Source organism: Oreochromis aureus, linkage group 1, assembly GCF_013358895.1.
Source record: "Oreochromis aureus strain Israel breed Guangdong linkage group 1, ZZ_aureus, whole genome shotgun sequence".
In the NCBI taxonomy this organism is placed as follows: Eukaryota; Metazoa; Chordata; class Actinopteri; order Cichliformes; family Cichlidae; genus Oreochromis; species Oreochromis aureus.
The window spans coordinates 16039345-16055297 of NC_052942.1; the positions used below are offsets into that span (position 1 = coordinate 16039345).

At 39.5% G+C, this 15953-nt stretch overlaps 1 protein-coding gene across 1 annotated transcript in view; it reads right to left on the minus strand.

Annotated features, from left to right (window-relative positions):
* LOC116311741 (protein TANC1-like) overlaps positions 1 to 15953 on the minus strand; it is a 37742-nt gene that overhangs the window by 18147 nt on the left and 3642 nt on the right. The window contains exons 2-6 of the mRNA XM_039609148.1: positions 8239 to 8355; positions 6019 to 6309; positions 5131 to 5258; positions 1151 to 1382; positions 225 to 391 (exon numbers count right to left, since the gene is read on the minus strand). Of these exons, the coding sequence (XP_039465082.1) occupies positions 225 to 391; positions 1151 to 1382; positions 5131 to 5258; positions 6019 to 6309; positions 8239 to 8355 (935 nt within the window). The remainder of the gene's footprint in view (positions 1 to 224; positions 392 to 1150; positions 1383 to 5130; positions 5259 to 6018; positions 6310 to 8238; positions 8356 to 15953) is intronic.

The following is a 15953-nucleotide window of genomic DNA, read 5'->3' on the forward strand; positions in this document are numbered from 1 at the left end:
TTGATTATGGCATTCCATGTATACCCTGCCTGCTAGCATCTTGTACCCTGCTGATTTGTACTGGATTGTCTCAGGGGCATCTTTGCACACCTGGGGTTTTGCCTGGTGTGGTAGACCCCAGCCTGATGACCTGCTCCACCTCCTGAGCTACAGCTACCCCACCTGAGATAAGTTGGAAAATGTGTGACATTTGCTGTGTTTCAGACATAAATATTCTCACTCACCACGAGGCCTGTCCTGACTGTGACCACCAACTTAAGCCAGTGGGGGAATTTGGGGATTATTTTGGTGATGAAGGTGGCTATGGTGTCCCCGTAGTCTGGCTTATGAAATTCAGCCTCATTTAGACTGTCAACCAAAATGATGTAGTCTTCTTCAGGTAGCCTCCGTTCTGATTACACACATAAAAAAGAGAGTAAATAATAAAACAGTGTCTATATCATTAACTTCGCAAAGGCCACAAAATACAAACTCTAAGAAAGACTTATGCCGCGTATGAAGAAGACTGGTGCATCCTGGTTTTGCAGCACAGGATATGCTGAGAAAATTACCACCTGCCTATGCTGATTATTTTGTACAGAAAGGGGGTCAGAGGCCATTGTTGTTTATTAGCTTGAAACAGGACATATCCATCATATTTTGCATCACCTAAGCTGTCAAAAAAAAAAAAAAAGATCTGCAAGGCTTTTAGGTCTAGTACACTCACATTCACACAAGTGCTCTCCATTTTTCCAACCTGGTTTATAGAGATGGAGCAGACAAAAAAAAAAAAAGAAAATAAGAAAAACACTTCTCTACTCAGACTGGATGGAGGTCCCGGCCATAATAACACATCCATCTATCTGATTGACTGTATCACGAGAAACCCTAACCCTAACATTCAAAGCCTTTTCTAAGTATTTTGTGACCTTGGAACCCCAAATCACAAAGACAAAATAACATCCTCATACTTTCCTATGTAAATGACCAAGAATCAGTTACACACTCTACAGCGTTTCAAATCGTTGACCTTAACTAGGAAAAATCATCAATGAGCCCATCATGGAGTCATTAAGAGCCCACCCTGAAACGGAAGCTATTTTAATCTTAAAATGTCTTTTAATGTTTAAATCCCATTGATCTTGGAGTGTGTGCGTATGTGTGTAATTACCCTTGCGCAGGCTGGCTATGGGCTCTAGGACACCCTTTCGGAAGGCAGCAATGGGGTCTTGAACGCAGGAACGTAAGCTCAGCGTGTTTTGTAGGTGAGGCTCTTGTATTAGCAGCTCCCTGTATGGGGCGAGCTGTGGCGCTCTGGCCAGCAGGGCGGCGACACTGTGCACAAACTCCGGCACCAGGCACGTGTATGTGTTGTCGGCCTGACAGAAATGGTAGGCGACCACCTGGAAGGAGGGAGAAGCAGGTGAAAAGTGACAAATGCTGCAATCTGTATCTGTTTATCTCACAAACAAGTAGAAGTGCACAGAGCCGAAACATGAGATGGAACCGTAGATGAAAGCTGGTTCTTGTTTTAATGAACAAATAAGTACTGTAAAAAAAAAAAAAAAAGTCTTCAGCTACCCCTCATTTCTTTATTATATCTTGCTAAATGCACAATAGGTGCACTGATTTATTGAAATGTGCAGACATGGAATTACAGCTATCAGGGAAACTGGAGTTTTCCCTGATAGCTTGAAAGTCAATATTTGGCATGACCACCTTTATTCTTCAACACTGCCTGACATCTTAGGCTCACTCTTGCCATTTCTTTAAGTAGTCTTCAGGAATAGTTCTGGAGTATTCCTGAAGGAAATTCAAAGCTCTCTTATGAATTATTCTGCCTTTTGTTCTCTTCTCTGTCATGATCCCACACTGCTTTTAGAGTGTTGTGGTCTGAGCTCTGGGGAGGCCAATCCATGACTGACTGTGTCCCACTGTTTTTTTGTTTTTGTTTTTTTGTTTGTTTGTTTTTATCCAGATATGCTTCTACTGAATCAAAAATGTCATGACGGAAAGTGACTACACTCACTCCCGTTCTTGTGTAATTTGGCAAACCTCAGCCTTTTCTCCCAGAACTTTTCAAAAACATTACTCCAAAGACTCCAAAGACAAACTTCACATCTCAACATTTTTGCACTATTAAAAACTTTCGAGCTCTCCTGGCCATTTTTGTCACCCCTGAGGCATCTCGTCAGTTTCTGTACACTATCTGTACAATATGTATTCGTTGTGGGTTACTGGTTATATACTGTATTCAAAATTGGCTGAATGAGAAACAGAGAGCAGAAGTGGTTAATTTTTGCAAGAATAGAGCAAGAGCATATTTCCCCTATACAGATAAATAGAACAAGAGAGAGAAGACATAGAAACAGCAGTTTAACCCGGTCACCATGTCCTCACACCCTGCATGCTGTTATTGGCTGGGGGCTATACACCTGTGGCCCATAGGCTCCTCAGCCCAGAAACATCCATTACACAGAAAACTTTGAAGAAAAGACGAACACGCAAGCAGGGATTCATTTTGTATCTGTACTTAAAAATATATTTAATATAACTGTACCTACATTATTATTATCGTATAGTTCACACTTGTTCGCTTTGCTTATGTATGAAAACAAAGACGTGTATGTTAATTTATCATGTTATTCTGTTGCTCTTTATTAAATCATTGTATATAGTGAAATGTCAAAAACAGCTGTTCATAAACATTAAACAAATAAATAATAAAAACACATTTATTGCTCTTCTTCTTTGCAAGCTACATTTTCACTGTATGAGACCAAGTAATCAATTACAGGCACTATTAGTGTCACTGCTTGATGAACACTTATGTGCATGACAACATCCCCAGTGCCACTGCACTAAAAATACTTTAGCAAAATGTGTTTACAAAGACCAACGTACACACAATGTCAACTGCTACACATAATTTAAATAATTTATACAAATTGTGAGTGTTATAAAAAAAAAAAATCTTCAAAGCTATATAGATGTTGATAATCCTGGTACTCTAGGCAGTTTATATAGCAAGTTTCATCCAGATCGATATAGTAAGATGCTAAGTGTATAGTAAGATTATTACTTATGCATTTATTTATTCATATCTTGCATTTTGGTTAATTGCAATCATAAAAAGTCAATTCCTATGCAGAAAACAATAATCTTAAATATTTTGAAACTAAAGAAATAAAACTGACTGTGGTGAATACGAGCCGTGATCTGAAATTAAAACAATTGTCTTTTCTTTGTGATTTCAGAACAAATGTATGTACATCTACCCTTCAGGCGCTTAAAGAGTCGAGTCTGCTGAGTGTGGGCAGCTATGTATGTACATCTATGATTTTCACTTTGACTGAAAAGTGGTGCACTTTTCTTTAAACTGTGTCAAAACTGACTGACGCGCAATTTGCGGGAAAGGGAACGACACTACAGCACAGATTCAGATGCTGTTCGGTGTATTCAGACTGTATTATCCGCTCATCTGCACAGGAAACCAAAAAATGCATCAAACAATATAAGTACACAATATAATGAAATATAAACACAAATAAATGTATCCAGAAATCCTAAAGGTGGCTGAGTTATGACATAGTTTCTCTAAAACACACTAAATACTGTAAAAAAAAGAAGTATTCATTTCATCACTAATAATAAAGGTGTTTTTTTAAAAACAGCAGATATACGGTAACTGTTTTGCTGAAGCATAAACATGTGCAATCTTGTTAAGGCGCCAGTCTAGGCTATGAGTGGTTCACATATAATGCTATCAATGATTTTACTTTTGAGCAAACATCTTCACCATCACAAGTAGTCTGACTAGTTCCCATGGAAACTCTTATTGAGGCCAAGTTAGTAAATTTAGAAGCTTCCATGTCATCTATGTGATGCAGTCAGCAGCATGTTCTGCGTGTGTTCAAAAAAAACAGAGAGGAACAGTCTGACATTAAAATTTTGTGTCACAAACGTGCAGCTTCAAAGCTCTTTAAAAAAAAAGAAAGAGGAACAATGCTGCTCTGTGTTTATTGCTTCGATGTTTTTTATGAAGGGCTGTTTTACAGTCATAGCTCTCCGTAGGACTGTTTGAGATGTTGCATTATATTACCATACTTACAAATCTAGTGACAAAAAAACAACAACAACAAGAAAAAACAGGGCTACTAAAAGCACCATGACAAAATAATATATATCTAAAGGCATCCCTGTGATGTAAATGTAATTTTCTCCTGCAGGTGAGTCACAGCAGTCTGCTCAGCAACAGGATAAATAGCTATAAGTGAGTGTGTTCTTCAGCTATATGTGTATGCAATCTCCTATCATTGTCAGGAGTGAACATCAGCCCTGAACATCAGAATGTTTTGTTTGGTGGATAACATGTGGGTTCAAATTAATGTTATGACTATTTAAATGTATGGTTTTTGGCTTTTTGCCTTTACTGGATAGAGAGAATGAGATTAGGGGAACTAGGGGAGTAAAACTGTGCACATTTAAACTGGGTAAACTATAGGTCCCTCCAACATTAAAATTAGGTTGAAGTTCATACTTGGGGATGGCATCAAGCCAGTAGTTTTGGTGGTTCAAGTGTCAATGTGAACCTGTGTTCTTGCAGGTAGACGAAAAGACTGATACAAGTCTCAAACCTGTTTGCTGAATATGACACATTTGAGCTAATTTTGCTGAATTAATTAAAAAAAACATATATTAACACATAAAAATCACAATTATGCAATGAATAACCAGTCTTATTCAGCGCTGTGGGGAGGCGGGAGCCTGTTCAAGCTGTCACAGTCGCACTACAACACCCTGGACTGGTTGGCGGTCTGCCATAGGGCTGTACAGTATAGCACATGAACCTGGTAAAGAAATGAACTGTGATGTGGATCAACGGTACCAGAGAGAGATGGTGGCAGTTTTTGGGACAGTCACGCTATGCATTTCCCCCTTTTTCCCACTCTTTTATGCTTCAGCGACTTTATGGTTACACAGTGGCATCAATCTTGTCATCCGACTCCCCCAGAGAGCAAAAATGCACACTCCTGGAGTGTGGAGCTATTGTTTTCAGGTTAGAATATGGACTATGAGGGAACATTTGTAACTGAGGATCTTCACACGTACAGAAGTACTAGAAGTGCATTCGTGTGTGTTTTGAGTTACCCTGGCAGCCAAGGATCTGACAGCCTCCTTCCTCAGTGGTGTGCTATCGCTTGTGCCTGAAACGGTGCCCTGGTTGGGATGGGAATCAGCCGGCTGCTTGGAGGCTGCTTTTCCCTGCCTATCCCCACCTGCACACCATGCAGAGCAACAACAACAACAACAAACTCTCAGGTGTAAGCAAAGAAATGTCACGAGCCTATAAAGAAACACAGTTAAACTGCTGCAATTCATTAGCGCATAAGCAAGACTGGAAACTTTGGCACTGAGCAAAGCCTGCATTTCTCTGAGCTCATGCTACCTAACTCTGTCTTAAAGCTAAATTAAAATGACAACATACAATGCAGATATGGATAAATAATGCAACGGTGCTGAAAAATGAATGCTACACTGCTTTTTTCTTTTACACTGCTCTGTTTCCTCAGCCTGTAATTTTAACAATGCTTCTTATTGTACAACAGAAAAAGCCTGAAATCAGTCAAAATGTGCATATATGGACATTTTTATATTGCAGGGAGTGCCATAGATTCAAAAACAATGTGCATGTCACAGTGTGTAACGCGCATTTATGTGCAAAATCTTTTTCTTTTTTCCTCTCCTCAGATAAAAGAGCTGTGCCACTCATGAAAGGAGGAAAACAACAACCTCACTCGCCTTACACAACTGCAATCAGCAGAGAAACCTCAGGGGAGAACTTGAAAGAAGAGTCTTTGACCTAGTTACCAACTCCTCAAAAAGTGATGTTTCCTTAAATTTCATACATATATATATAATAAAAAAAATGCACTTTTACTAGACTGTACTGGATACTGTATGAATTATCCTTGCAGAGGCATACAAAAACAAATTACAGTACTCTGAATTTCTTTAAAAAAAAAGGAAGACTCTTACACTTAGGGGAGGAGCCGGGGCTGTGAGGGATGCTGGGACCTCCCAGTGATGTACGCATGCCGTGACAGCTGAGCGTCACCAGCCTCCAGATGACGGCGGTCTTGCCAGATCCTGCATTACCCACAATGACAGCGCCGCGTCCCTCACAGCTGCGTGTTTTTCTAAGGACCTCCTCCAGACGCGTGAAGAGCCAATCCCGGCCAACGAAAGGTGTTTCCGTGGTGATGCCGGGGACTTCAAATAGAAGCGGTTTTAGCATGATGTCAGCTTGTTTGAATGGTACCAATCGCCCTGGTTAGAGAGAAAACAATCGAGGTAAGTAAGTAAGTAAGTATGTGAGAACTCATCACCCTATGTACAGTACTGTGCAAAAGTCTTGAGCCACAACTCATTTCTTTATGTTTTAGTGGGAAAATAGGAAACATATACACTGATTTATTTAAATGTGAAAACAGAAATAACAGAATTTATTAGGGAAAACAAGAGTTTGTACAATTCTAATGAGCTTAAAGTCTTGGTCTGGCCGCATTTATTTTTCAACACAGTCTGAACTCTTAGACAGTTTTCCTGTCATTTCTTTTAGTAGTCTTCAGGAATAGTTCGCTAGGAATCTTGAAGGAAATTCAAAATTCTTCGCTGGATGTTGGCTTCATTTTTTTAAATTCTCGGCCAAGATGATCCCACAATGCTTCAATAATATTGAGGCCCAGGGTCTGGGAAGGACAATCCATGACTGATAGTGCTTAATTGTGTGTTTTTCTATTCAAGTATACTTTTACTAGATTGGGAGTGTGTTTGGGATCATTTATCATTACTGAAAAATGAACTCATTGCCAATCAGATGCTTTCCATATCGTATTACATGATGGAGCAAAATCTAATGTCGCTTTTTATGTATTCATAATTCAATCAGTTTTGGTAAGAGCTCCAAGACCACTTACTGAAATGCATTCCCAAACAATGACAGAGCCTCTCTGCTGACCTCCTCCGTATATACTAACAACAATTTGAACCAAAAAAGTCAAATTCGATTTCCTCACTCCACCAGTCCAGTTCTTGTGTAATTTGGCAAACCTTCCACTGAGACCATGAGGCTGATGAGGCTTCAGTGAACAGTAGATGAATCAACTGAAGGTCCAGATGTATCTCTCAAGTCCTGTGTCATGTCTTTGGTGAATTTAGTTCTTTTTTTTAAGGTCATGATTTTCACATGCTTTTTAGCTGCCTTTAGGTGTTTTTGTTTTTTTTAGACTTGCCACCTCAACATGTTCAGTTTCTTCAGTTTTGTTAAGGACACACTTTACACCTTGCTTAGATATGCCGAGTTTTCAGAAGCTCTTTGTGAATCGCCTTGACGGTGCAAAAAAACACAAAAAACAAAACAAAACACTATTTTGCACCTGTCAAACTGTTTTCATAGATTCAACAAAATGTGGACAAATGATGTGCTTTTGTGGTAACAAAGTGCCTAAAGATACCATTTTAAATTGTTTTTTTTTTTGCTAAGTTGTCTGTGAAAGCACTGGTTTATCTCAGCAGTTAGGTGCCTTTTATGCTTGAATGACTCATGGTTGAGTCTTAAGTGGCTTAGCAAACAAGAAACATTCCTCTGAAAATGGTCAGGTGCAAGGACTGTACTGAAAATGACTTAAAAAGCAGCCAATGTCCAAAGAGATCATTTAAAAGACCTTAAGGATGTTACAGGCAGTAACCTGGGGCGTTAAAGCCTGGTACAAATTTATTGTGTGCATCTAATTTTGCTCTTATCTACTTATATTTATTAATTTTATGCCTTAATGGGCTAGGCTGCTCTGAGTGACAGGCCGGTGCTAGGCCTCAAGCCATCCCTGTGGTTAACTGAAGTCAGGGACATTTTCATTGTGTTTGTGGCGTTGGAGCGTAGTTTGGGTAAATATTACAGCTATAATCTGACAAATAATATGAACTGCTTGTGGTTAAACATACTAAATAGACACCTAAGAAGTTGCTTGAAATATGATCATTACATTTCCAGGACTTTATTTACAAGTTACTTAGCAAACAGTATGTCTTTAGTCTATTGAAGCACCTTGTTAAATTGGCCAGCATTACTTGATGACTCCACTGTCCTCGTTCTCTAAATATGGCCACTCCTGGTTTCAAAAGCCACAACCCAGTTGTATGCAGTAGCAGTCTATGGTAGCTACATGCTGCATGCAGTTGTACTTGCTCACAAAATACCTTTGGAGTCATCACTTGTGCGTCCAGATGTGTTGTGTTTGCGGACAGAGCCTCTGTGCCCAGTAGCCCTTTGACTGTCCAGATAACCCAAATCCTCTAGTCGAGTGGAGCTTGTTGCTGTAAAGAGAGAATGGGAGGCGGATGAATTCAGCGAGAGAAAGAGAGATCCAGTAAAGATGCACATGCATACTGCAGAAACTCCAGTCAATTACTGTATCCATGGAGACAGGAAATATAAACAATTTTTGCTGTTAATGATACATGCTCAGTGACCTTGAGAAGATAAGAGAGAAGAGAAGAAAACAGCTCTTCTCACATCCTGTAATATCAAGCTGACATGAGTCTGAAATGACCAAATGTTTCATAGTGTCTCACGCGTCAGGACACCAAATTTGTGATAATCAGTAGAAACACGTCGCCGGCTGTAATGCAAAAATGTATCAGCTGTCAATAACAGGATTACACGCATTCCTCTAATGACCAAATAAGCCACATAAAAGCCAACATGACACATACAATTGAGAACGTGTTGTACCGAAGGGCAAATAACAAAACAGATAGAGTTCTTTACTCCTACATTCGCCTATCCATCCACCTACTCACACCACTGAGTTGACAGGTCAGCCAGGCATCTGCAGTTTCTGAGAAATTTAGTCTTTAGTCCACTGTGAAACACAAGAAAGTATGCGCTTTGCAGTTCCTTAAATACACATAAACAGTGTATTTGTGATACATCACTATGCATTATTAACAGAGAAACAAGAGAAATAGAAGACCTAGCACACTGTAATGCAATCTGACACAACAGTCCATTAATAAATAGTACCTCTTGTTGTCAGTGAAGCAGTTCTGTTCGAGAGCTGCCAAATGAACTCGACTGTAAGTCACAACCGAGTTCATTAAGCAGCTTGGCGGTTTCTGATGGATTTAAGGAAAGAATAATTCTTAACATCCCTACACGTTTCAGTCCAGCAGCAGAAAACCAGTCGACACACAAGCAAAATATATATATGTACATATGAGATGTTTTCGCTGGTAGTGTCGTGCATATACTGCCTTGCATATGCACACAGCTGCAGACATCAGGGACTTTGACTTGTTCTAATTATGCTACTTTTGGGTCCACTTGGAGGAAGTTTGGAGGAAGCATGCCCTTACAGTGCAGTGTCTGCATGAACATAAGCACACAGATTTACATAAATCACCTGAATATGACATTTGCATTACTTGGACTGTGAAAGACCCTTGCATCCTTTAAGAGTGAGGGTCTCTTACAGTGCAAGAACTGTTGGAGACCCTCACAAAGGATGATTAATCTCATAAAAATAAAGTCACTTGGGGTGGATTCTGCAATTAAAGCAAAAAACAGAACAACAAAATCTGTCTCGCATCTCAAAACAATACTAACGTATTCGAGTGCCAGCAAAAGCAAATAGTTATTAGCGTCTGCTGTCCTGTCCCTGCAAATAATTTCACTTTCAAACTACATCTAGGCAAGTAAGCGTTTCACATACTTGAAAATATTTTATCCTTATAAATTGCAAAACTTAATAATTAATTGCACATTTCTGTAACTCACTTAATGTTGCTTAATTAAAAAAATAATTAAAATAGTGCAGTGTAAAGCCTGGTTTTTGTCTGTTTTTAGAGCAGCTGGAGAGAAAAAAGGGAAGAATCTGTTCCAGCCTAATCTCGAGCTCTTCCTAGTTCTATTTTCCACTTTTAACATCAGGCCGTTTAATCCAAGTGGCTGACAAATCCAGACAGGAAATCAACTAGATTACAGCCACTGCAGGCATAAGTGCTTGTGCTCGACCTTTGCCTTCTTCCAATATTGTTTCTATGCAGTATTTTTTTTTGCTCCTATTTATATTATTGGATTGTCTGCTATTGGAGGAATAAATAGCATATATATTTTATGGCTTTGGAAATGAATCCATTGTTATTTTAAGAGTTTATTTTCAATGAGTAGCAGACGGGTTCATGTCATTCATTCATTGCTCTTTGTTATTGGCAAATAAAAAAAAATCCTCTGTAAAATCTGAAAATCTGGCATCACTGCTGTCTCTAATCCCTTTGGAGAGGGATAAAAAAAAAAGGCTCAAGTCACGTTGCACACTGTACACAGACCAATAAATTAGGCAGTGGGCAAGACAGTGACTTCCTATAATCGTGTAATAACATTAAATGAAATCACTGGTAATCTCAGAGCATGTGAGAAAGCATATCAGCACAGATCTGCACTGTTATGGGCTGACAGGCTTTAAAGCAGAAGTTTTAATCACATCCTGAAGATCCTGGCTGCAGTATTCTTCAACACAACCAATCAAAAACTTCTCTACACTCAGACATGAGCCACACAATGTAAAATATATCTGCATCTTGCATTACTGCATGTCATTCTGCCGCACCATCGCTCGCTTTGCTTTCTGTGGAACAGCGAGAAAGACACAGTGAACTTGCTTCTTTGAAAATACTCCAGTAGATACAGCTCACACTTGGCTGATCAGATCCCTTTCTGACACGTTTACTATCTCTACATGTGTCCATCAGCCTGCAGCAGCAGAGTGAGCGAGCGAGTGTGGGTGAAAGCTGCCGAGGCCTGTTGATATTCTAATTTACAGGCTCATCAAAAACACATATAACCTGTTCTTTGGACTCCCTAGTAAACAATGATGGGCTTTCTGGATCAACAAATATCAATCGCGGTGTGAACTCTGCATTTAGGATAAAAGAAAGTTGTGTGGGGGATGAGCCGTTAATATACTGTGAAAGAGTACAGCATGAGATATTTCAGAAGTGGGAGGGAGCTTTCAGGACAAAGAACATGCATAAAATGACTGTAAATATCAAGCAAGAACACAAGTGGCAAAAACTGAGGATTGAAAGAACATCCACAGCGAGAGGATGGAGCACAGTCTGCAGCAAAACAGTGTGAAGGAGGTGTGGGAGTGGGATGAGAAAGACTGCTGGCTAAAGACAACCAGGCCAAATGGCTGAGGGGACACAGTTAAAGAGTTAAAACATGTTTTTCAGCCAGTTTGACACAGAGACTCTTGGACAGTTTGACAGGTCAACCCATCTCACACTCACTGGCCATCTATATGTTCCCTGTTGATGAAAGTCTAGCTGATTACCCCATAGCCCCCGTTGATCCTTCATCACTTTAAAGGTCAAGCCTCCAGTATCCCTGATGGCATTACTTACACAATTTAATCACAAGCAGCTCATTAGAACCCATTTAAAAGCCTTTTCAACCCTAAAGGTATCGATACTCTTAATTGCTTTCTGGCAGAAAATAAAATAAATCTGTGAAGGAAATATCATGCCAGGTTTAAATTATTTTCACAGGATTTTTCTCTGATATCAAGTTTGTCAGCCAATTATGAAGTCACAAATTCTTGATGTAACTTGGCCATGGACATGACAAACTTAAGACTGATATTTCAATTCAAATTACTTTCATTTATATAGCGCCAAATCACAGCAGCAGTCGCCTCAAGGTGCTTTATCTTGTAAGGTAAAGACCCCTACAATAATAATAATAAAAAAAACAACAAAAAACAACAACAACAATCAGATGAGCAAGCACTTGGCGAAAGTAGGAAGGAAAAACTCCCTTTTAACAGGAAGAAGCCTCCAGCAGAACCAGGCTCAGGGAGGGGCGGCCATTTGCTGTGACTTGGAAGATAGCCAGAGATGAATAATAACAACTACAGGGAGTGCAGAATTATTAGGCAAGTTGTATTTTTGAGGAATAATTTTATTACTGAACAACAACCATGTTCTCAATGAACCCAAAAAACTCATTAATATCAAAGCTGAATGTTTTGGAAGTAGTTTTAGTTTGTTTTAGTTTTAGCTATTTTAGGGGGATATCTGTGTGTGCAGGTGACTATTACTGTGCAGAATTATTAGGCAACTTAACAAAAAACAAATATATACCCATTTCAATTATTTATTTTTACCAGTGAAACCAATATAACATCTCCACATTCACAAATATACATTTCTGACTTTCAAAAACAAAACAAAAACAAATCAGCGACCAATATAGCCACCTTTCTTTGCAAGGACACTCAAAAGCCTGCCATCCATGGATTCTGTCAGTGTTTTGATCTGTTCACCATCAACATTGCGTGCAGCAGCAACCACAGCCTCCCAGACACTGTTCAGAGAGGTGTACTGTTTTCCCTCCTTGTAAATCTCACATTTGATGATGGACCACAGGTTCTCAATGGGGTTCAGATCAGGTGAACAAGGAGGCCATGTCATTAGTTTTTTCTTCTTTTATACCCTTTCTTGCCAGCCACGCTGTGGAGTACTTGGACGCGCGTGTGATGGAGCATTGTCCTGCATGAAAATCATGTTTTCTTGAAGGATGCAGACTTCTTCCTGTACCACTGCTTGAAGAAGGTGTCTTCCAGAAACTGGCAGTAGGACTGGGAGTTGAGCTTGACTCCATCCTCAACCCGAAAAGGCCCCACAAGCTCATCTTTGATGATACCAGCCCAAACCAGTACTCCACCTCCACCTTGCTGGCGTCTGAGTCGGACTGGAGCTCTCTGCCCTTTACCAATCCAGCCACGGGCCCATCCATCTGGCCCATCAAGACTCACTCTCATTTCATCAGTCCATAAAACCTTAGAAAAATCAGTCTTGAGATATTTCTTGGCCCAGTCTTGACGTTTCAGCTTGTGTGTCTTGTTCAGTGGTGGTCGTCTTTCAGCCTTTCTTACCTTGGCCATGTCTCTGAATATTGCACACCTTGTGCTTTTGGGCACTCCAGTGATGTTGCAGCTCTGAACTATGGCCAAACTGGTGGCATCAAGTGGCATCTTGGCAGCTGCACGCTTGACTTTTCTCAGTTCATGGGCAGTTATTTTGCGCCTTGGTTTTTCCACACGCTTCTTGCGACCCTGTTGACTATTTTGAATGAAACGCTTGATTGTTCGATGATCACGCTTCAGAAGCTTTGCAATTTTAAGACTGCTGCATCCTCTGCAAGATATCTCACTATTTTGACTTTTCTGAGCCTGTCAAGTCCTTCTTTTGACCCATTTTGCCAAAGGAAAGGAAGTTGCCTAATAATTATGCACACCTGATATAGGGTGTTGATGTCATTAGACCACACCCCTTCTCATTACAGAGATGCACATCACCTAATATGCTTAATTGGTAGTAGGCTTTTGAGCCTATACAGCTTGGAGTAAGACAACATGCATGAAGAGGATGATGTGGACAAAATACTCATTTGCCTAATAATTCTGCACTCCCTGTATTGATTAAATGCAAAGACATGGATAAACACAGAGTGAAAATCTGAATGACATGCAGGCGATCCTTAGCTGCTGCCTTTCATGACCTGAGTGATGGAGGAGGAAGAGCAGGAGGGTGTTGTGAAGGAATGACATCAGGAAATATGCACACATACAGTGGTACCAAGGCAGCGACACCCATTTTTGGTCCAACCGCCCAAGATCTACAGCTGGGACATGGTTAGATCATCAGAATCATCATCATCATTTATTTATATAGCACTTTAAAAACACACCTGGTAGACCAAAGTGCTGTACAATACTAATATGCACATAGTGATAAAAAACAGACATAGCAATAACAATAACAAAAAAACAAAAAAACAAACAAAAAATCAATCAGTTACCCACAGAGTTAAAAGCCAGGGAATAAAAATAGGTTTTTAATAAAGACTTAAAAAAGAATGACTGAACACAGCCAAGCCAGCTGTTTTCCTTTGTTTTTTCAGTTTTTTTAATGTTGTTTATTAACAGTAACTAAAGCAGACTACTAGCACCTCTGAAGCTCTCTAATTGAAAATGTAAACGGGTCATTCTATGTGTGTTCGTCAAATGCCTCCCAAGGTATCTTACAGATTTTCCTGGAAAAAAACATCCAGGGTAAAGATGCACATGGTAGTAGTTTTTAAGAAATGATTTCAGGTCCCTCCTCTCATTAGTTTTCTCAATTTCAAGAGATGAAGGCAGAGCAGGTTTTAGATGTCTTTTTTTTCAGGGGCTATTTGAAAAATTCCATTATCTGGAAAACTGCTTCAGCTAGGTCCTTCAAATCTTTTAGGTACTGTGGCTCTGTGAATATGGACTCTCATGAGTGCAGCTGAAGTTAACACAGAATGATGGATGCTTGAAGTCCCTAAAATATCTGGATAAAATATTTGGATCTCTGATCTCTGAGAGATGATTTGGAGGTCTGTAGGAAGTCCAGTTTTGCAGGTAGGGGACTGATACTTTATATACGGGTTCTCATATACAAGCAACATAACATTCTTTAAAACGGTTCAAATCAGGTTACCGGTTTCACTGATATTAAAGCTTGAATACTTGAAAAAAACCCAACACATTTTCATCCAACTTCAGTGTGATATTCCCCAGGTATGACACCATGTACCAAATTCAAATTCAGCTTCTTAGAAAGACCAAGTTTCTGTTAATGTTAAATCCAAAATCTGTTACGGCATTCTCTCTCATTTTCCCAATATGAATTTTTGAAACAGTCATATTTAAGTAAAGATTGTTTCAGAGCCAGAGCATGATGTCTGAATCCAATTTATGGACCCTCACTGCCCAGCAAGACAAGACTTTTATGAACAGGAAGGGAAGAAGTGTGCTGGGTGCCGTTACAAAGCACGATCTATTTCATAAAATGTAAATGTTAAATGTAAAAAAAAATAAATGCCATTTTATAGTGAGTCATGTGCTCGACTATATGTTGGTGAAGACCATCATCTAACCCATAATACAAAAGTGAACTGTTATTTTTACACTCTTTTTTAGATAAATTACACAAACATCATATACCGTTTTTTTGTTTGTTTGTTTGCCAGATTAAGAGTTTTATCAATTCCCCCCAAAAATAATTGTGTGAATATTTGTTTTTTTTTTCTCAACAAAAATAGGTGAAAAACAAAAATGATCTGGAGTTTTAATATCATTCTAAGAGGCCGATTTAAACACGTTTTGCAATCAGACCTTGATTCTTTTCCAAATTTGTAAAAACGTGCCCAGCTAACAAACCTGACCCAGAACCACAGGCAAATGTACTCTTCAGTACCACCCACATGGCAAGGAGGGGGGAAGGGAAGGAAGGAAACTTAGAAACTTACACAGTCAGAGAGGATTTAGTATGGTGCTGAAAACGATCAACCTCAAGTATGAACCACGATGCTGTAAATAGTCTCACTTTTGAAAGAGCCACACAAGCTGTTTCTCCTTGTTTCCACTCTTTTGGCCAAACTAAGCTAACTGCCTGCTCACTGCAACATTAAGCAAAAGCTACCAGGCTGCATATTAGAAAGCTCAGCAGAGAGGCAGTGCGCTGGCAGAAGAAAAAGTCTTTAAAGTGGGGATCTGGATCACTCTCCAAAAAAAGAAAAAAAAAAACGACAGTAAAGTAAGGCACTATCCTCAGCACAGGATGTACTCTCCTAGTATCCCTCCAGCTTCAGAAGACGTCCTACTGTTCTGTTATCATAACCACGATGCTCCAGTATCCTTGTTAGCCAGTAGTATTAATCTCTCATATAACAAAGAACTCTAATACGCTGCCACTAAAGCATCTTCAACCACATTTAAAAGCGTGGACTACGTGTTAAGAAGAGACAGGTACCTGGGAAATTTACTGAAGGCACAAGTAGTTGATGCAGCTAATTCATTCATACATCTTTAGTGTCCGATATT